The sequence below is a fragment of the Protomyctophum bolini genome (genome assembly GCF_963924005.1).
Source record: "Protomyctophum bolini genome assembly, chromosome: 22".
In the NCBI taxonomy this organism is placed as follows: Eukaryota; Metazoa; Chordata; class Actinopteri; order Myctophiformes; family Myctophidae; genus Protomyctophum; species Protomyctophum bolini.
In genome coordinates this window covers 1413393-1437133 of record NC_137883.1, presented here as the reverse complement: position 1 = coordinate 1437133, position 23741 = coordinate 1413393, and the positions used below count along the sequence as shown (strand labels likewise).

Genomic DNA, 23741 nt, shown 5'->3' with positions numbered 1-23741 from the left:
TCATTATATCAGCGTAAACGCGTTGAAGAATCAGGCCCTACAACACTATACAATATACAAACTATAACACTAACACTATACAATATACACAACACTATAACACTATACAATATACACACTATAACACTATTCAATATACACACTATAACACTATACAATATACACACTAGAACACTATACAATATACACACTATAACACAAAAGATATGTGACCAAGGCCGAATCAGTCACACAGTACTTTGGCAATAGAATACTCTTTATCGTTATTACTTTATAAGACATACAACCTTTCATTATTAGAGTTGCACCGTTTAAAGTGCTAGAGATATCAAAGTTGTACACCTTAATAGAAAAGCCGAAACTACACCACCCGTTGATTAATTGAAGAGCAACGGAAACTCTTTCTGTATTTCTTTATTTCTTTCTTTCTTGAAAAACAAACAAATGATCAAGAAATATTTTTGGGCAGAATTTCTGTCAACAAACAACATCTCCATGCCACCCAAAACTAAACTTCAGACCTCCCAAAACAAAAACAAAAATGTAATAAATGTGACTTCTTCATTCACATGATAATTATAGAAACATGTCTATGATTCCAGAAGTCTGTGCCACAGACCAGAGTCTCCAACACCCAGCTGTGTATCTATGAAGAGTGATACATCTATGAGACACCCTCTTAGCTTCAGTAATGAACCCCCTGGACCTCCACAAACACGGTATGTGAATCCTTCTGTACAATATACACAACACTATAACACTATAGCGTCACAGTCCCGCCCCCTTTAATGACGACACCAGGCCCAGGAAATAATTCCCAATGCATTTTTCCCATAGACATTTCAAAAAGTATTTATTTAAATATGTACCTTTTAAGCGTACAAAGCCAACTCGAGTTGTGACAAATCATGACAACAAACACAATATTTTGGACCAAGCAAATAATTATAAAGAAGAAAAAGAACTAAAAAGGTGTTTTTTTCTTCTTTCTAATTATTTGCTCGGCCCAAAACATTGTGTTTATTGTCATGATTTGTCAAAACTCGAGTTGGCTTTGTCCGTGGCGTAAACGTCTTTAATTTAATATTTTTTGAAAAGTCTATGAGGAAAATGAACGGGGAAATATTCTCCGGGTCTCTCGAGTGTGGTGGGACTGCGACGCTCTATACAATATACTTAACACTATACAATATACACACAATAACAATATACAATATACACAACAATACAACACTATACAATACATACAAAGCATAACGGTCTGTACTAGCTATCCAGATAAATAACCATGTTTCAAAATTGTCGTGGTGGCCTTGAATTTCTTTGAGAAAATTGGGAGAATTAAGATTGGATCTTAACAACACATATTGAAAAAATGAATTCACATGATAATTACAGAAATATTTCTATGATTCCAGAAGTCTGTACCACAGACCAGAGTCTCCAACACCCAGCTGTGTGTCTATGAAGAGTGACACCTCTAAAGGAGAACCTCCTAACTTCAGTAATGAACCTGGACCTCCACACACACAGTATGTGAAACCTCCTGTACAATATACACACTATATGGGCCAAGCGTAAATGAGTGTGTGATGATCAATGTCACATGTCATTCACCAAAGGTGGTGTAATGACTTCATTTGTGAGGATTGCGGGTGTAATTTTGCCTCTTTCCCAAGCGATTCGCCTGATGTCGCCTGGTTTAATAGGGCCCATTCCACGCCATATAAGGCAACAGAAAATATGTTTCCTTAGATGAAAAACAGCCTGCAAAACAGATCTGACTCCAAGCTCATTGCTCCACGATGCATCACACAGCATGGACACAGCATGAAGCGCTCTTATAATGCAACTCTAGTTAATGTATTTATTTTAGTTCAACCTCAGGACCAAGACTACTTGGCAATTATATTATAAAAGCCTTTTCTATTGAACAATTGCTCACTCACACCTTTGCAGAGGTAAAAAAGATATCCGATATTTTTTTATCAGAGCTGCATTAATGAGGGGAAGTTCGTCTTTTAGATTACTATCACTGTCGTCTGTCTGAATGCCATGGGGAATGGATTTGTTCTGGACATATTTAAAATGTCAACCATACGGCGGGTAGCTTATATATCTTCTTCGTCAGAGGTAAGTTGGCTACAGTATGAACTATGAATGGTTCATTTCATGATGTCGTCAATACTAATAAAATGATTTGCGGGACATTTGGCGTTAGTTTGTACTTGGCATAATGGAAGCTTGGTGCTGAGGCACCAAACACAACTGTAGTTCAGTCAGACAACTCACGAATAGATTAAACAATATTTATTGCAGCATGAGTAACAAGTGTGCATATGATATTTGACTTGGCGTTCGGCTCTGCTGGAATTCTCCCTGCTCGGCATGATAAAGCAACAACATAAAACATAAGAGCAGGGAGATAGATATACAATAACCCCCCCATGGGGAGCATAGATAGCAGAGCCCACCGGTGGTGCTGGGGTGGTGGTGGGAGAAAACATCACATGCAGCTGGGAACCATGAGCAGAGGAAGGCAGGAAGAGCAAGGAGTCTAGTGAGCTTAAGTAGCCTGCCCAGTTAGTCAGCTGACTGCCGCATCGGCGAATGACGTGTGAGACTTGTACACACGTATACTCCCACATAGTAATGCAGCATGTTAACCCCTTGAGCATAGTATGGGCCTTTGAGCATGGCAAGAACTTCCCTTGAGGTTGACTGACTGAACTGACTCCGCAAGCTGCGTTTGATTTCAGTCAGACAACTCACGAATAGATTAAACAATATTTATTGCAGCATGAGTAACAAGTGTGCATATGATATTTGACTTGGCGTTCGGCTCTGCTGGAATTCTCCCTGCTCGGCATGATAAAGCAACAACATAAAACATAAGAGCAGGGAGATAGATATACAATAACCCCCCAACACGCATACCTTCGGTGAACCTTCACCGTCAATCCGGGCAGGTGACCCACTATGAATGCACAGTGACGAAATGCGAATATGCATTTCTGGAACCTGCACGGATAACCCCCCAACAAGCAGAACCGAGAACGCCCTACGGGAAGACTCAACCGATACACATCCGGGCAGATATCCCACTCGATAGTGACGAAATGCAACGGCTATGCAATTTCTGGATCCTGCACGGATATTTTAACTTTATGTGAGCTATGTGTGCCATGACGCCACGCTGGTAATCGTGAGGCTTAGCTGAGAAAAATAATGTGTGGGGTGAGCGCCAGACTCAAAACCATTTTTTGAGTATAAGCATGCTAGACTTTAAGCTTAAGCTGAATGAGGCCTGCATGGCTGCGCTAGCCGATAGGCCATTCCTCCATAACGCCATTATGGAGGAATATTCTACGCTGCTTCGCGGGGCTTACACTCACAGTGGACAGTCTCTGTATTGAGTTTGTGCTTAAAATGTACTGTATTCCTACATTGAAAATATTTCAATCTATCAAACCTACGGGAATTCTCAACCGATACCCATCCGGGCAGATATCCCACTCGATAGTGACGAAATGCAACGGCTATGCAATTTCTGGATCTGCACGGATATTTTAACTTTATGTGAGCTATGTGTGCCATGACGCCACGCTGGTAATCGTGAGGCTTATCTGGGAAAGTTATATGTGTGGGGTGAGCGCCGGACTCAAAACCATTTTTGAGAATAGGCATGCTAGACTTTAAGCTTAAGCTGAATGAGGCCTGCATGGCTGCGCTAGCCGATAGGCCATTCCTCCATAACGCCATTATGGAGGAATATTCTACGCTGCTTTCGCAGGGCTTACGTGTAGTGCAACCATTCACCGGTATTCCTCCACGCATATGGAGGAATATTCTACGCTGCTTTCGCAGGGCTTACGTGTAGTGCAACCGTTCACCGGTATTCCTCCATAGCATATGGAGGAATATCCTATGCTGCTTTTGCAGGGCTTACGTGTAGTGCAACCATTCACCGGTATGCCGACGTCTTCTACGCCAGTATGAGGAAACGCCATCGGCATGCTCGCCGTTATGCCAACGTCCTCTACGCCAGTATGAGGAAACGCCATCGGCATGCTCGCCGTTATGCCGACGTCCTCTATGCCATAATGAGGAAACTCCATCGGCATGCGCTGTTTCTCTAGAGCCACTATAAACATGAGCTTGAGGAGAAACTGAACTATAAGCCATTAGCTTATAACGACCTGTAGGAACTTCACCCAGCGAAACAGATCTTACATGTAGTGCGACCATTCATGTTACCCCAACATCCCTCTAACGCCAGAGTGAGGAAACCACCATTACCCCGATGTTCCTTTAAAGCCACTGTAGAGGAACATCAACGAACCATTATTAACATTAGCTTGTGAAATGCCACCAATTTAACTGCCCCCAGCGACCACCGTATATGCAAGGAAATAAGATTACCATCCCTGATCGAATACAGCACTTGCACTCATTACATTCTGAATAAACAACTGAAAGCTCTTCCGATTAGATGCACATGATGATTTATGGGCAGCTGAGGACCATTGGCCTGAGTTTCAGGTGGCGACTGATGCATCAGCGTGGCGGTAGAATCGGGAGTAGCCAGGGAATGAGCTGAGGAGACCGATAGCCGATTAAGCAGGGCTCACGCCACCTGAAGGAGTCCAGAACACAGCCAGAGCAGGTTGCCCGATGCAGAACTAAAGACACAAGCAGAGACAGAGTTACTTATACTTCATCCTGACTGAATGAATGAATTAAAGAGTGAATAGGGGATCCTAGCACGGATCGGAAAACAGAGATCATGCTGAGGGTCGAGATCAGCAGGAGAGACTTCCCACACCGCGCAAGCCGAGATACCAATACTTAAAGAGAGAAGCCTTAGATCTTAATCCTAAACTATTTAAACACCCAAGTGATAGAGGCCCTTTATGAATAACTTACATAAGCGGCATATGCTCTTCATGCAGCCTTTGAGCAATTGATTATGAGCTTTAAAGAAGTTAAAATAAGCTTCATGTCATACAGACCCGAGAACTGTTCGAGACCACCCTCGTCCAGAACTAAGATGAGATACACTACTATGTCCCATGCAAGAAATCTATAATGCTGCAGGATTGACAGCACTGCAGCCTGCACGTGGGTGATGGTGATGGACTTACTTCTTCGCTAGATACTAGAACCATCACTTTCGAAGAAACCCCAACGGGCCCACACCGGCTGAAGAAGTATTGGTGAATCTCCTGACTGAGCGACCCAGGACATCTGTGATTGTGCTGAAAGAAAGCTTAGGACCAGAAGATCATCTGGGGGTCATGACCTGATGAACGGATGAGCCACAGATAACAGATAAAACATGATATGCTTTGAGAGAAAGCATGCCTAGATATGTGCCTGTCCTGAATAGCCACTTTTGTATAAAATATTAATTAGTATTTAATAATTAATTAATATTATAAATTAATTTAACACAACGCTAAACAGCTTCTATGAAGAAGCAATGACAAAGGTTACGGTTGTTTGACAACATCTATGCAATTAACTATGAATTGATTACTGTCATGCCATTAGTTGCAATAACTAAGATGGGCAGAAAACAGCCTTGCCGAGTCATGAGGCCCGAGGGCAGGAGCCTAACTCTTGTTTCAGCAGAGTGAGCAGATTGATGTACACGTACAGCCCCTGGACGTGACACTAGTATGACGCAGGGACTTACTCCACTCCGACCATTGGTGCCGAGGATCGAAGGAGGCACTGGGTCCCATTTTATTTTTAGTCTTTGGAATGACCCAGCCGGTGATCGAGCCGCAACCTCCCAGTCCGGGTCTAACCACGAGGCCGCTGAGCTGGTACCAGAAAATGTAGGCTTACAGTAGGATTCCACCTGAAAAAGTAGCTACCAAGCAGCCACAAGAAAATCTGCCCCATCCCTACTAACTGCAACGTTGAATAGGTTAACAAGATATACTGGCCATCTTGCACTACTATAGACTACTTTAACGTTTAATGAGCACCATGAGCCAAACATTTGGATCCGTCGTCCTGATGACACGCTGCATGAGGTCACACAACTAACCAGGGGCAGCCTAGGAATCTGGAGGCTCGTTTCGAGACCAGATATGAGGCCTCCATGTATACCATGACATAATTATCCTGTTGGGTTAAGGTTAGGGTTAGGGTTAGGGTTACACTTGGTTACATTTGGTTACATTTTCCTAATGCTGTTACTCAATACTATAGTGGCACTGAGCGACATCAAATCGATTACTGATCTGAATACAACTGGCAGAGTACATTTCCCAGACTGCACCGGGGAAACCACAACCGATAGGTCGCACAAGCACTGCGACACAGAAGCCAAGCTTGCTGCGAACATAGACATAGTCTATGGCTGCCTTCCTTCAACCCAGATCCTCTCGCAGATAAGTGATGAATTAATGCTTAGGAGTTTCAATTTAGAGCTCCTGGCAGTGGATGTTAGCTGTGCAGAAATGAAGCGACACAGCAAGCTGCTAGCCTACCACCTTCTGAAACATCTTCAGTCCCACAAAGCAACTGCCATTACCTAATCTTACTCGAGGACTGATCAACAGAACATACAATATGAATCTGAGACATTTAAAGTGACGAATGGGCAATGGGACGCACGGTGACAGGACGCTATATACGTATACGTATATTTTAATCTGAACTTCTGACCTCAGAGTGAGGAGGGTATACGCTAGAGTGACTGGACCGACAGCGGCTTGGGGGGCGGACGGAGGCAGCAGTTTGTTAAGCTTTTAGCTCTTCTCCAAGACAGCTCAACCCGGATAGTGAAGCTGAGACATGATAGAACGACAAAGGAAGCACTAATTAAATGCCCATTAAGAAATACATCCAAAATAACAGCTAGAAACAAATCTACGGAAGTAAATAAACTAGACAGAAGGCTATGACACTTGACATGAGATTACTGCAAATGCAATTTGCAATCTTAACCTACTTTAATATGACACTGCGCATGACTGAAATCCATTGAGATGAATTAACAATAACGTATGATACTGTCCTTGGAAACATGGAAAAAACTTTAAGATTAATAACTATGCCACGTATGAATTAATTGACGGGCAGAAAGCTCTTATACAGCTGCTGCTGCATAGAAGTATTAGTGTTAGCCAGGCATAAACTGAAGCATGATACATCACAGGGTGAACAGGGTGCTAGCTTTAGCATTAGTTTAGCATGAACAACCCTCATGGCAATGAGGAACCTCAACAAACCACATGGCTACAAGCAGTATTAAAGCACCAAATCTATATAGAGATTGCCATTAAGGTAGTTAACTCACAGCAATACTTTCCAAGCACATATAGAAAGTGTTAGGTAATACTTGTTAATACTTTGGTAAGCAGAGTGTGACTGAAGTCTAGCTTCAAAATGAATGAAACTGTCAGGAGACACAACAGGCAGCTGAGTTGCCAGATCTTGAGAAAGAAAGCAACTAGGTGTAGAACCATCCCATGCCCGACTAGGACTCACCACATGAGAACTTAACTTACAATATATATACACCCCAATGACTATGCTGACTTGAACAACACATTTCATTGGACAAGGTTATTTGGGCCCCTGACCAAAACCAGAACAAACAATTGACTACAGAAAACAAGCCCAACGGTGCTTATAAAAGCGCACGTGGCAACCACTGCACATGATTTGAGAACCCATAGCTGGAGGGGACAAACACTGCGCCTGAGCTGGCTTGGCAAACATCAGCTAAATTAAAACGTGGCTTTGACTGTAGACACATATACCACATACAATAGAAGGTGCAGCACTGTCTGCGCATCCGGCTTAATAACCAGAACAGGCTATTATGAAGCTTGTTGAAGCCACATGATAGAACTCAGCATCAGCAGAATCATATCAAACTCAATATTTTGCATACAACCTGCTGCCTGCAGGCCCTTATCACAGCATGGACGGTAGCTGAGAAGCATAATTTAAGCAGCAGACGCAGTAGCTGCACCCGCAGACAGCAAAAGCAGTAGTAACAACCACGAGGAACAGAAAACATCACATGCAGCTGGGAACCATGAGCAGAGGAAGGCAGGAAGAGCAAGGAGTCTAGTGAGCTTAAGTAGCCTGCCCAGTTAGTCAGCTGACTGCCGCATCGGCGAATGACGTGTGAGACTTGTACACACGTATACTCCCACATAGTAATGCAGCATGTTAACCCCTTGAGCATAGTATGGGCCTTTGAGCATGGCAAGAACTTCCCTTGAGGTTGACTGACTGAACTGACTCCGCAAGCTGCGTTTGATTAGCCTACAGCTACAGGTGCCTATTATTATAATTAATTAACACTACGACGTTGGAGCAGCCGTTCTGACCGGATTTGAGATTTAAAAGTTTATTTTCTTAGCCCATGGAGTCCAGAGAAAGTTCCCCTTGCATGACTTTGTCTATATATTCAATTGAAATCATCTCTGTTATTTTCCCCATTTGAAACTTTTTGTAAATATGATTTTAGGCATATATCTCTTACTCTGTCTGGCTATTATCGGCACATACGACCGCCTACTCGCCTTTTTTTGCGCTGCTTGATAATGGTGTCTTTTATAAGTCCCGATTCCCCGACATTTCTTTTTCACTTGATATCGTTTCGTATAGAGGGCCTACACAACCGATCTATATACCAAATGAAAGCCTGAATTCCGTAGTTAACATGGTATTTTGAATTACCCCCCCCCCACACACACACACGCAATTCTAGCCTACCCAAACGTAAAACAAAGTCGGAAAGTGTTTTATCAGCTCCCAAACTTTTTCGTTTGCATGGCCGTCTGACCTGACGCGATTCTTTCTTTGGCACAATCAATCAAATATAATAGTAGGCTACTAAGCCCGTTTTCAGCTAAATGTGGAAATGTCCAGGCTAAATAACTTATCGATGGGAGTCGTGTTAATATTTATTTACTCGTCATTGTCATGTTCACTCCAAATAAACAAGTATTATGCACATATGATGCGGAGAGCCATCTTATAAAATATTTTGGTTGGGATATTGAGGGGGCAGAAAACAGCCCGGTCACGTGGTGTATATACTTGCAAGTTGGGACAAAGAAATGCAATGTTTTTATTAATTAAACTGATATAACAACATAACATGGCTAATAATTGTTTATTTGGAATGTACTTTGGCTGGTAATTTAGGTAAATATAACGTGACTCACTTGTATAAGTAATTTACCGCGGACATGCCGCATTTACCACAATACATTGGCTTTAGTAATGCGGTTAGCTTATAATATTTGCAAATGTATGTGCTGACCAATGTTGGGGACATAGCCTACATATTTTATTTGATGTTTGATGGGACTATTAATTGATTCAGCATGAAGACTAAAGCATTCTAAAATCACTGGTGGTACGGCACCCTCAGAGCTGACTTGGAAATGAGCGGGATTTTACGACCAAGGCCAAGTTCAAATGATGAATTCCACACGTAACGGAGGACTGTTCGTAAATGTCACGTACGCTCAAAATGTGAGCGTAAACGGCGTTGTGAATTTGGCCCTATAACAAAATACAATATTCACACTATAACACTATAACACAACTAGAGTTGGGAATAACACATAATTAAATATGTTATCTGGTTAGTATGAGCCACATATCCAACCCAAGATGAAAATGTATTAATCAACCAATAAATCAATCAATCATGCATTTTGTGATCTGCATAGGAACTAAAATTGTCAAACTCTGCCCGAACCCGACCTGGCCCGATCGGTACCGACCCAACGTTATCGGGCCGAGCCGGGCAAAAACAAAAAAAGCGAATTAGTCGGGCCGGGCCGAGCCTTGGGCCTGGTGATTTTCCGTGATTTTGTCCTTTTTTCTTTCTTTTTTTTAAGAGTGTAAAAAATAGCAATGCTGTTATTTGTGTAATGTGATTGTTTATGTGTTTATTATTGAAGAGAGCTGCGCTAGGCGATTCACTTGTGACAGGAGGAGGACTGGAGGCGGGGTGCGCATCGCACTGGCATTTTAGACTCGGAGGCCTCGTACACACATGTTGGACGAACATGTGCCGAACCAAAGTGTTTAGTCAAACCACGTGACTTCCATTGGAAAAGCATTGAGCCATGAAACACAGACAGAACAGATCATGTCCGTCCGACATGTGTGTACGAGGCCAGAGCAGCATGCAGCCCGTAAATGGTAAATGGTAAATGGTGCATTTATATAGCGCCTTTATCCAAGGCGCTTTACATAGATTGTGCATTACATTCACCCATTCACACACCGATGGCAGCAGAAACCATGCAAGGCACCAACTAGCACATCGGGAGCAATTAGGGGTTCAGTGTCTTGCTCAAGGACACTTCGACAGTAACTCTGGGGGAGCCCGGGTTCGAACTGGCAACCTTGCGGTTCCCATCCAGGCACTCTACCCCTGAGCCACCGCCGCCCGTAGTCCCGCACTGCACGCAGGCAGAACAGTAGAGAGAACAGTGAACGGTGTCGTTGTGAGACCTGGTTTGCACACCAAGCGAGCTTCTAACCAGTTAAAAAAAAACAGGTTTCCGTCATGTTGCACTGAGCTATCTCGTTAACCCAGCTGGCTGCGATGAATAAAACCTAATCATTAATCAACGTCACCAAACGATCCATGCGAGCTTCTAACCAGTTAACTTGCCAAGTTGCCATATGCTTAAATGTTTTATAAAATCAATCGGATTATTACGCGATAGCTGAAGCGTTAGGTTTTCGTTGCACTGAGCTATCTCGTTAACCCAGCTGGCTGCGATGAATAAAACCTAATCATTAATCAATGATTAATTTTACTCACCTGCAGTCACCACCACCACTGTATAGAATCCATTAGAATGATTGGAAATGGAACATTAATAGCCTATTCTAACGTAAGTTACATACATCCTTTATTTCGATAAGTCTGTTGATCTCCGTTCTCACTTTCACACTGAACCATGAACCACGGCGCTGCTGCACCACCATTTAGTGCCTTTGTCAGGCTTTGGGCTTAACATTATGGTTGTTTTTAGGGTCGGGCCGACCCAGTTAGGGTAGGGTCAGGCCGGGCCTTAATTTTTGGGCCCGTTGAGAACTTTATTAGGAACCACGTGGCTGCAATGTGGATCTAAATATGCATTCATGTCCACAGAGAGATGTGTGTTGTGACTGAGCAGACACCTGGACTGAAGACACCCAGTCAAACCACACCTGGACTGAAGACACCCAGTCAAACCACACCTGGACTGAAGACACCCAGTCAAACCACACCTGGACAGAAGACACCCAGTCAAACCACACCTGGACTGAAGACACCCAGTCAAACCACACCTGGACTGAAGATACCCGGTCAAACCACACCTGGACTGAAGACACCCAGTCAAACCACACCTGGACTGAAGATACCCAGTCAAACGACAAGTGGACTAAGTAAGAATGTGCACTCATTGAAAATTGCAGCAATCATAGTCAGACTAATGTAAAAAAAATTGTCTGTATCAATTAGTGCAAATAACGAAACTAAAGAACTACTGTATCAAGTCTGGACTCTGGACAAGTGGACAAAAACAACTGATCTTGTGTTAGTTTTGGCGTTTTTTCTTCACAAATTGCATATTCTCTGGAGGGCATTTAATTAGTAATGTGTACATGTGTGCTGTAAACATGTGAGTTATATAATGAATGCTTATTAAAACATACATTTTCTTCTCATTTCAGCTGTTTTGAACGATTATAAGGTCAGTTTGAACAGTCTTGATGAAAAGTCTGGAACCTCCCTCACCAGCACCTACTCAGAGCTCTATATCTCAGTGGGAGAGAGTGAAGGGGTTAATAGCCAACATGAGGTGATACAGCTTGAGACAGCTTCCAACATGAAGACCTTCCATGACGATGCAATCAACTGCTGTAAAATCTTTAAGATCCTCCTCCCTGGAAGAAAGACACCCAGCAGAACAGTTCTGACCAATGGCAACGCTGGCATCGGAAAAACATTCTCTGTGCACAATTTTGCTCTGAACTGGGCAAGAGGTTTGGAGAATCAAGATATAGATCTCCTGGTTCCCTTTTCATTCCGGGAGCTGAACTTGGTCAGAGATAAGCAGTACAGTCTTCTCAACCTGATCCATGATTTCCACCCAACATTAAAGAAGGTCACAGCAGAGCAGCTCGCTGCCTGGAAAGTTTGCTTCATCTTTGATGGTCTCGATGAAAGCAGGTTTCCATTGTACTTCCAAAACAATGGCATTGTTTTTGATGTCACAGCGACCTCATCGGTGGATGCTCTGTTGACAAACCTCATCAAGAGGAATCTGCTCCCCTCAGCCCTCCTCTGGATAACCACCAGACCTGTAGCAGCCAATCAGATCCCTCCTGCATGTGTTGACATGGTGACAGAAGTGCGAGGGTTCACAGACCCCCAGAAGGAGAAGTACTTCAGGAAGAGATTCAATGAAGAGAAGCTGGCCGACAGAGTCCTCTCACACTTGAAGACATCAAGGACCCTCCACATCATGTGTTACATCCCACTCTTCTGTTGGATCATTGCTACCGTTCTGCTGGACATGTTGAGGACACACACCACGATAGGACAGCTGCCCAAGACCCTGACTGAGATGTGCTGCCATTTCCTGTTGGTTCAGACAAACAGGAAGAAGCAGAAGTATGATGAGACTCATGATGTGAAAAAGAAAGAACAAGAAAAGGTGACTCAACAGCAGCTCATGAAGACTGACAAGAATGGAGAGACAGCGAGATCAATTCGTGGCGGTGGCGACTCGCCACGACCTATTTTTTTACGCCATGGCGTATTCTTCATTATCCGCCATGGCAGAACAGAATTCGCCGTGGCGAGTACAGAATCCGCCGTGGCGAGTTGATCAATTCGTGGCGGCAGCGACTCGCCACGACCTATTTTTTTACGCCATGGCGTATTCTTCATTATCCGCCATGGCATTACAGAATCCGCCGTGGCGAGTACAGAATCCGCCGTGGCGAGTTGATCAATTCGTGGCGGCAGCGACTCGCCACGGCAGAACAGAATCCGCCATTGTTTATTTTTTTTTTGCGTGCCGTGGTGCAAGTTATTTGTCCTAGTAGTACAATTCTCGGAATTATTTCATCCTCTTCTAGCGTAACGGTTAGCGCTCTCGCCCCTATAGGCAAGGCACCGTGCGGACCCAGGTTCGATTCTTGCAAAAAGCAAACTTTTTTTTTTTAAAGTTCTTTTTTTACCCGTACATACAGTGTGTGTGCGTGCGTGCGTATACAGTGTGCGTGCGTGTATGCGTGCGTATACAGTGTGTGTGTGTGCGTGCGTGCTTCATCGTATTTATTATTATTATTATTAATATGCAGGTAATAATAATAAATACGATGAAGCACGCACGCACACACACACACCGCCACGAATTGATCAACTCGCCACGGCGGATTCTGTACTCGCCACGGCGGATTCTGTTCTGCCATGGCGGATAAAAAAATAGGTCGTGGCGAGTCGCCACCGCCACGAATTGATCTCGCTCCACCTGCAAGAATGTTCTTCTGAATCTGGGTAAGCTGGCTTTTCAACATCTGGAGAAAAGTAGCATCATGTTCTACCAAGAAGACCTGGAAGAGTGTGGTCTTGATGTGAAAGACGCCTCGCTGTACTCAGGCGTGTGCACACAGATCTTCAAGAGAGAGTGTGTGCTGTTTCAAAAAACAGTCTACAGCTTTGTTCATCTGAGCATCCAGGAGTTTCTTGCTGCAGTCTACCTGATGCATTGTTTCACACAGAAGAACATGGAGGTACTGAAGACATTCCTGGAAGATGATTGTAACTACTACAGTTTCAGCTCCCTCTCCGCCTTCCTGAAAGCTGCTATGGAAAAATCCCTGATGAGTAAAAATGGCCACCTGGACCTACTTGTTCGGTTCCTTCATGGCCTCTCACTAGAGTCCAACCAGAGTCTGTTAGGAGGCCTGCTGGGTCAGAAAAAGAACAGTCCAGAGGAGATCCAGAAAGCCATCCAGAACCTGAAGGAGATGTTAACTGATGATGACTCTCCTGACAGATGTATCAACATCTTCCATTGTTTGATGGAGATGAACGACCACTCATTACATCAGGAGATCCAACAGTACCTGAAGTCAGAGAACAGATCAGAGAAACTGTCTGAGACCCAGTGTTCAGCTCTGGCCGTCATGCTGCAGATGTCAGAGGAGGTTCTGGAAGAGTTGGACCTGGACAAATACAACACATCAGTGACAGGGCGATGGAGACTGGTCCCAGCTGTGAGGAACTGCAGAAAGGCTCGGTTAGTAGTTAACACATGGATCGCCTGCCTATCACGTTATTATTAGGTCACATCAAATCCAACACTTGACTGCCAAGCACGCAATATTGCGCCCTATGGTCTTTTCAGTGGTAGATTGCGCTCTTCACCAATGTATGAACGATACTAGGTTGCTAGGCAACATATAAAACGTATGAATGATTTGATACTAGGTTGCTAGGCAACAGATGAAACCTAATATGAAGTATGCGTGAAGGCTGCCTCCCGTCCGATGTAAACAGATATTTGAGGGGCACTAGCCCCTTCTATATTCAACTATTAGTAGATTTTCGTACACAAACATTTAATTCCCATTGACAATGAATAGAGAATGTACGTCATGTGTCTAAAAAAAATCGGCTATTTTTGTCTTACACAAACATTAAATTCCCATTGACAATGAATGGAGACTTTTACGTCATAGCGTCTGAGCAAATAGGCTTTGTGTCTATTTTGTCCTACACAAAGCTTAAATTCCCATTGACAATGAATGGACAATTTGACGTCATAGTGGCTGAGCAAATTAGACATGTTACGCCATGATGATCTACGATGATAAGAGCGGCCCTCACTTCACACAAGTGTGACTTAAAAAAACCTTTTCCGCACATCCAAAAAGTAAAGGTCGGCCCATCTGCTCTAAGATGTTTTATTTTTTAGCGGCCAAAAACATCTACGTTTATTATAATATTGGGGAAAATTCAAACTAACGTTTAGTCATATTTTAGGTAACTTCCATGACAGTGAACTAGGTAGGCCTATAATTCATTTTGATAATCTGCATTTACAGACTTGTCGGCTGCCAGCTCAGAAAGACAGACGTTGAAGTTGTGGCTTCAGCTCTCAGCTCTAATCCTTCCCATTTGAGAGAATTGGACCTCAGTAAGAATGACCTGCAGGACTCAGGACTAGTGGAGCTGCTCTGTGCTTCACTGAAGAGCCAAAACTGTAAACTGGAAGTTCTAAAGTAAGATACATATATATATATATATTTTGATCACTTCTGTTTTATTATCTACTGTATTATGTAAATATAATGCTGTGACTAAACTGATGCTAAACTGAGGGTCTGGACCCCCTAGGGGGTCCCCAGATGATGTGCAACAACTGTGTTTTCTCACTCAACAGTAAACAAACCAACGTACGTACGTATAAGTAGTATCTGCACATTTCTAAAGGTACAATTTAATAACTTTTAAAGCATTTTTTATAAACAAATTGGCAAATTATATTACAGAACAAAGAGGCAAACATTGTGAAAATAGCCGATCTACATGCTCACTGTTTTGGCATGGTTGTAGTTTGGCTATAGAGGGTATGCACATGCAAAAAGTGGCAACTGAGTTTAATTGTAACGTTGTTTAATGCAACAGATGGGCATAAAGGAGTTTTTTGCCACTCAGTAGCCTGCGTTCCCACATAACTTCCAGGTATGATGATGACCACGATGTCACACGCATATACCCTCTATTTTCGGCGGCGGTGCGGCTCAGGGGTAGAGTGGCTGGATGGGAACCAGTGTTGGGCAGTAACGCGTTATTAGTTACATATTACTGTAATATTATTACTTTTTCCAGTAACGAGTAGTATAATGAATCACTCTGCAGAAATAGTAATATAATAACTATTTACTCCGCCAAAACACGCTTTGTTACTCCTTACTTTCACTTACAAATGAGTGTCATTTGTTTTTGTTCATTCGTGCACTCATAGTAGATGCTTGTTGCATGGCATGCAAAAATAGAACAGATCTACAAGCTAACAACGGGTAAAAACAGACGCGATGCGTCGTAGCTTGTATATCTGTTTTTGTTGGCCTGCACAGCCTGCACACAGTTATGACATAGCGTATATGCGTCTGGGGCTTAGAGTTATACTCTAAGGTCTGAGGTCTATGCGATCTCGCTTCACTTCCAAAAAACAACAGAGACAGACAGAGACCATGACAGAGAAATGTTTCGGTATTACTTTGTCTGTCAAAGATGCCTAGTATATTGATGTCTGGTGTAAACTTTGCGTGTGCAAAAAAACACTTTGTCTAAACGTGTTTAAAGACGCATGAGAAACACAGAGCTTCCCCCCCAGGCAGGCAAAACAGACTGGATTTGATCCGCCAGGACATTAAATGAATTCTTGGCTCGTCGCTGGGTGTATTGTTTTAGACGAGAGGTTAACCCGTCCCTCATGAACAGTTGACTCGGCCTCATTTAGATCAATCATGGTCCGGAGCGGTTGCGCAAAGACCCACCCGGCAGCACTGTTTAATGCAATGTATTTGTGTGTTTTTATTTTATTTCTCATGACAAAGTTGTAAAAGTCAATAGTATGTATATCTATAAAATAAGCAAGCATCACGCTAGCAGACAATACACTAGTTCTGTCTTTCAATCATTTTAGTGGGTCTTTGCGCAACCGCTCTGGCATTGGAAAATACACTTTGAGGTCCAATGTCAGGCTGCCTCCAATCTGAGAACCCATAGGCAAATAAAGGAATAGCAGCACCCTCTTTTTCCTTGAAATTGGACGTGAGTCTACAGTCTGTCTTGAGAGGCTGCCTCAAAAAAGGTCAGAGACTGTTGCTTTAATGAATTGTTTGTTATTTATGTATACGATACTGTCCGTTTTGAGATGCTGCAGCCATGTGTGTGCAGTTCAGGTTGTTGATGTTGAATTCCAAATGTGGAATATGCAGCAGAAAAGGGCTGATGAGAGACTGTTGACTATTTTTGTTTTATATCCTGCCATTATTCATTTTGGCTGATTGGAGACTTATTATTCCAATCAATTGGATTCAGTTGTAAAAGGAGCTGGCTAAACAGAAAGTAAAAAGTAATATGAAGTATTACTCTTGATTCCAAGTAATAAGTAATGTGTGCAAGGTTGCCAGTTCAAACCCGGGCTCCCCCAGAGTTAGTGTTGAAGTGTCCTTGAGACACCCCTACATGCTCCCGATGTGCAGGTTGGTACCTTGCATGGTTTCCTCAGGCACAATCTATGTAAAGCGCCTTGGATAAAGGCACTATAAAAATGCCCAATTTACCATTTATTTTCACAATACGTGAAAGTGCGGAGCTGAGTGAAACTAAACGCAATGCCTAAAATTCCAAGTGCTTGTCAGGGTAGGGGGTCATATATATATATATATATTGTGGGGTCTCGAGAGCGACACCCCGCGATGGTAAGTGCGTTGCCAGGGCAACCAGACACGCTGTCAGACAGAAGAAGCCTCGGGCCGTTAGGAACGCCCTCGGCCGTGTGATAGGGAATGTATACGTCCCGAATCTCCTCCTCCGCCAGCTGAAGCTGATGGATCGACCGCACCCAAATCAGCAAGCGGCCACACCCGTCATATAAAAAGGAAGACTCAGTCTACGTCTGACAGCGGCTGGTTCACACACATATGCTCACGGAGGCACGCACGGCACACCGTCGGGGGGCTTTTAGGAACGGTCCAGGGAATGTCCGAGGGACAGAGACAATCGGACTGTATGACTAAAATATAGAGACGGGAGTTCCAAGTCCGCGTATCGCACGGCGGGAGGGTGGCAGCCCCGCCACAGTGACAGCGACAAGGACACTACCCAAAATAAGGTCGGAAAGAAACCTATAATTCTTGACAATTCATTGAGTCCTGTCTGGCAAACAGGCGCTCATTATATACGCCGGAGTGGCTGACAGCTAGTGCTCTCTCGGAGCTGGAACCCGCTAGGGGAGAAGACCCGCTACAGTTAAAGATAAAGACCGATGACGTCACGAAGCAAGGCAGCGCCGTCACCTCTTATCGTTATTAAAACCACAGCCCTCCACGACAGAGGAGCGAGCTATCAGAGACTGTACAAACCTGAGTTGAAATCTAATCTTCTGTTCTCATCCTTCTCCAGGCTGGCGACGACGCCTGTGAAACTTAAATTGTATGGAATATAATTTATGTTGAACCTACGTGGGGTTTCTCCTGCATGCATTCTGTATACTTTGCTGCTAAACAAATAAAGAGGCGTTTGAAACTGCTGCAATCCCCTGTTCCGCCTGCTCCTTGACCACTGAGACTCCACAATATATGCTGTATAGATACGGCAACCTTCCCCGTGTTGCTTCACGCACTGGTCCGATCCAGAAGAGCGCAGTTTGCCGGCCACTGCTACAGAGCTGACAATGAGGTTATATCTTCCCTTCTTCTCTGGAGTCCTGCCTCAGCGCGGACCAGAGGTAGAAAGTTGTCGTTCCCTGATGTCATCACTAAGGACACATCCTTCAGTATAGGCAGGAACTGGGGGTGGCAATGAAGGACCGGTGCTTCAGTAGGCAGGAACTGGGGGTGGCAATGAAGGACCGGGAAGTCTGGCGTAGCATTGTGGAATCCATGATCTCGACCGCGGTCGAAAAATGATGATGATGAGGGGGTCCCCAGTTCAAATATGATTACTTAGGTATCATTTGTTTTGCTAATCTCTTATTTAATCTGCATTTACAGACTTGTTGGCTGTAAACTCAGAAAGACAGACGTTGAAGTTGTGGCTTCAGCTCTCAGCTCTAATCCTTCCCATTTGAGAGAATTGGACCTCAGTGAAAACGACCTGCAGGACTCAGGACTAGTGGAGTTGCTCTGTGCTTCACTGAAGAGCCCACACTGTAGACTGGAAGTTCTAAAGTAAGATACATGACAGATTTATTTTGATCATTTCTGTTTTATTATCTACTGTATTATGTAAATATAATATGAATGCTGTGGTGATAATGTATTAATAAGCTTTATATCATGGTAACCCAAGCCTACAGTATGTGCCTGAGTAGACTAAAACATGTTTGGGGTAGTTAAAATTACCCCAAACATGTTTCAAAATGTATAGGCTATTTAGTCATACAATGGAGTTGCTCACAATGCGTTGAGGATCTTGTAACAATCAGCCTTTTACTTAGAAAGGATAATCATTAACTAAAGGAAAAAAAAAACAACGGGATCGTCGGGTTAACCAAAATGGTAAGCAATTACACACAATTCACTTTGGGAAACACTTCTGTCCCTGTCTCTCTCCCTGCTTAATGCAATATACAGTATACAAACAACCGAAATCAACAATTACACCTCAAACCCTCTCCCAACCCAACTGAGTCCCTCTGTAACCCCCTCGGATCACAATGTCGAATAAACATTAAACAATAAGTTCATACGGCGTTGGCGGCACGCTACCGCACGCCCAGAATAATAAATAAATAAAGAGCACTGGCGTCGGTCCTCTTCTCACCACGCACGCACATTATAGAGTCCTTTACAGTTCCACACAGAAAGAAAGGTACGCTCCAAATGAAACCGCGAACGTTCGGGGTACCCCTTATTATAATCCAACAAGGACAAGACGTTTGGAATGATTTAAAGCGATCCATATCCAACGGCTGCAACAGTGCGTTCCTGTTCCCGATGGCTTGACTGTCCTTAGTCTTGGCTGCAGAATGCAGATAGGATTACGCGTTGAAGTTTTACTAGTGACTTAAACGGTAGGCCTATCTGGCGCCACAGAGCTCCTCAAACATGCACCTTGGCACCTAGGTTTGTTTGTCCATTTGATCCCCTTCCCCCGTGTCACTTCCTCTTCTAAATTCAGGAATAATGCATATCGCAAATGTGTCATTCATTAATTCAGTCATTCATTCATTCATTCATTCATTCATTCATTCATTCATTCATTTATGTATGTATGTTTTCATCTGGTGTTTCAGACTGGCTCACTGCGGCCTGTCAGAGAGATGCTGTGAAGCTCTGGCCACAGCTGTAAACTCTAATCCCTCCCTAAGAGAGTTGGACCTAAGCCTCAACATGGTGAATGATTCAGTCCTGGAGAACAGCAAGTGAGTAGACTTGGGCTGTGTCCATGTTGGACAGTGCAGTATTTCCCTTAACAGTGTATTCACTTTGACACGATGACACAAAGCATGCAGAGAGAACAATGCAGTGCCTCAAATAAACTATAGGATAGCAGACAATGAGCATAGATCTCTCTAAACAACATGCTGTCTAAATATCATTCTGCACATTTGCGGCTGAGAAATAACAAGACATATCCAAGATATGTGCATAGTAAAGTTGCATCAATAAGGTATAAAAGGAGAGTGGCGTGCTACAGTATAGGAGTTAAGGTGGCGACTGAGGAGTTGATGAGATCCAAACTGGGCAGCAGTGAGTATGTCTGGATGAGCTGCAGGGCTAAGATAATGATAGGAGAAACACTGTAGTGTCAGCTAACGGAGACGTTGTCTTAGACAGTTAGACATTGATGCATTGTTGTTGTACTTCCTACAGAGTGAAACATGGAAGAGAAGATTGGCTTACTAATCCTCAACTCATTACAAAACGTAAGTATCTGTCAATATCACATATTAAAAAAAATTACGCTGTTGTATACTTGGTTGATGCTGTCCTGAAAACTCTTCTGCTCTCTACTCTTAACACCATCATTGAGCATTAGTTGGCTATTTTGGGACGTCCAGGGGGTACCCAGATGATTGTGGGGGTCAACAGATGTTTGTAGGGGTCCCCAGATGATTGTGGGGGTCCCCAGATGATTAGCTCACTCAACAGTAAACAAACTAACAGAGTAAAAGTTGCTAAAACCAAATTGGCATAGGTGGTGAGTGGGAATTACATTTAGGTAGGCTATAATTACATTGGGGGGGGGGGGGGGGGGACTCTCCGCACCGCAGATGTATTTATTTATTCCCCCAAATAAAGATATATCTCAGATGGTCTAAAAACTAAAAATGTATCATAATTGTACCAATTATTTATACACAGCACCAGGGTGAAAGGTTTCTGTTTCAAAATTTAAAGGGAGGAGGACATTTATTAAGATGATGTGTTTATTATGAAATATGAATCTGTGCTGTCATGTGCAATTTAATTAGCAAATAGGGGGTGCTCCCCGGTTCAAATATGATTATTTTGGTGGGTTCCCAGTTCAAATAAAATCACATTGTGGAGTCTTTCATATACACATTCTGCCCCCTGGTGGAGACTTTAAGACATTCTGACTCACATTTCACTGTGGTCTTGAATAATCTCCGATGCATTGTGAGCTTGTAGATCATCTTCAGTATATCATTATTTTTATTGTATTGAGTCTTAATTTAGTCGACTAAGACTAGGATAAGGATAATAAGATTACGTGTGTGTGTGTGTGTGTGTGTGTGTGTGTGTGTGTGTGTGTGTGTGTGTGTGTGTGCGTGTACGCACATGCATGCGTACGTGTGTGCATGTGTGTGTGTGTGTGTGGTGCGTTTGTGCATGTGTGTGGTGCGTTTGTGCATGGCCAGTCGGTACATATGTGGCTCTTCAAGCGAGATCATTAGTGGCATGTGTGGGGAGTGTACACGCACGCATGCTGAATTTTCGCTTATCTTTTGGTTATATAGTCGAATTCTAGGACATCTGCCACGGTTTTGGTATGGTTTTAGCACGGTTCTAACCATTCCATACCCATATATCCTCGTGCGTGCGTGCGTGTGAGTCAGTGAATGATGTATTTAATGTTTACTGTGTTGTTTTCTCATCAGATTTCCATCGTCTCACACTGGACACAAACACAGCACACAGAAACCTCTCTCTGTCTGAGAACAACAGGAAGGTCACAAGGAGGTCAGGGGGTCAGCATCCTCCTGATCATCCAGACAGGTTCGATGGAACTGCTCAGGTTCTGTGTACACAGAGTGTGACTGAACGCTGTTCCTGGGAAGTAGAGTGCAGTGGACTGGTTTCTATAGCAGTGACTGACAGAGAAATCAGCAGGAAAGGACCTGGTGATGACTGTAGGCTTGGGGGAAATGACAAGTCCTGGAGTCTGCGCTGTGATGGTGGTGGCAGTTACACTGTCAGACACAATAGAGAGGAGACTGTCCTCCCTGTCAGAGCCTCTAGTGACTCTAACAGAGTAGCAGTGTATGTGGACCGTCCCGCTGGGACTCTGTCCTTCTACACAGTGTGCTCTGACTCACTGACACACCTGTACATCTTCCACAACACATTCACTCAACCTCTCTATGCTGGATTCAGGTTATTGGCCCGCCCCTCCTCAGTGTGTCTGTGTGAGCAGAGATAGATTGTGATGATGTAATAAGCATCACAGTGACATCACACATTACAGCTCCTGGACGTTGTCATGTCAAGACCCCCCATGCATTTGACCATTGACCCCCGGCCCCCATAAGATACGATTTGTGTCGTTAAAAAGGTTACAAACTATTTCATTAATCTTTTTTTTAACGCGTCACATTGTGATGCATTGTTATCTTGTAGAGCTGCTATTTTTGGAATAGCTAAGTAATATGCCCCCTGGAACCCCCTCAAGGGCCCCCAGGGGACCCTGAACCACACTTTGAGAACCAGTTAGGGTTGATTTTGTCGACTACCTTTTTTCACTGAGGAAGACTAAATAACAAAATAAAAACTAACACATGATGCCACAAAACTAAGACTATATACTGACAATTCCGTCAACAAATAAAAACTAGACCCAGTGAAAAATCTGCCATTATGGCTGATTATTATGGCATCAAGGCCCACCAAAATACATTTTAGTCTACTAAATCAACTGTATCTTTAGTCAATTAAAGTCGACTAAAACTAGACTAATACTAAAACATTTCAGATGACTAAATTAAGCTTACTTACAAAGACTGACTAAAACTAAAATCTAAATTTGCTGTCAAAATAAAACAAACAAACCAGTGGTCTCAAAATCAGTTTAAAAACGTTAACCCTATATACATACATTGGCTATTTGAAAACAGCAGATCTAAAGCTCACAATGCGTTGCAATGCATATTTAAAGTATTTTTGTAAATCTATATTTTTGAAACTTGTGACACAAAACTTGTGCTGGGGTCCCTTGCATAAATATGTTCAAATGGGGGTCTGTGGTCAAACTCTATTGTATAAAATGAGTCATCACCACAGGGAGCCGGGGATAGTCTTTGAGCCAGGGGGAGGGGCTATGTTTGATAAGACAGGTAGCCAGGGGGAGGGGCTATGTTTGATAAGACATGGAGCCAGGGGGAGGGGCTATGTTTGATAAGATGTGTGATGACCCGGACCAGACAGGGGTACGGGGCCAGTGCTGACGTGCTCAGTGTGGACGCTGGCCATCCTCCATTTTGCGCCGGCGAGCTTGCAAAGCCTGAGCTGCCGTTCCCTTTTAGATGTTCCTTGAAGGACAGGCTTCTGTCGAGGGTCACACCGAGGTGGGTTGGATTAGAGGCATGCTTTAGCTTGAGTCCACTAAAATGGACTTTAGTTCTGAGCAGCTTTAGCTTGAGTCCACTCAGATGGACGTTCAGTTCTTTGGCAGCTTTAGAGTTGTGGAGATGGAATATGCTGGAAACAGTTTTTAGCTGGGCTTGGTTTTAGGCGCCAGGTTTTGCAGAACTGGTCCA

At 43.5% G+C, this 23741-nt stretch overlaps 1 protein-coding gene across 1 annotated transcript; it reads left to right on the top strand.

The window, feature by feature from the left end:
- Positions 1–608: 608 nt before the first annotated feature.
- LOC308309494 (NACHT, LRR and PYD domains-containing protein 3-like) lies at positions 609–23254 on the top strand. The gene is made up of 10 exons (XM_080755369.1): positions 609–719; positions 1419–1532; positions 11159–11436; positions 11725–12710; positions 13540–14303; positions 15112–15288; positions 18793–18969; positions 20037–20165; positions 20617–20669; positions 21867–23254. Exons 1-10 carry the CDS (start codon positions 649–651, stop codon positions 22406–22408), a joined length of 3291 nt encoding a protein of 1096 aa, XP_080611495.1. The 5' UTR covers positions 609–648; the 3' UTR covers positions 22409–23254.
- Positions 23255–23741: the final 487 nt, after the last annotated feature.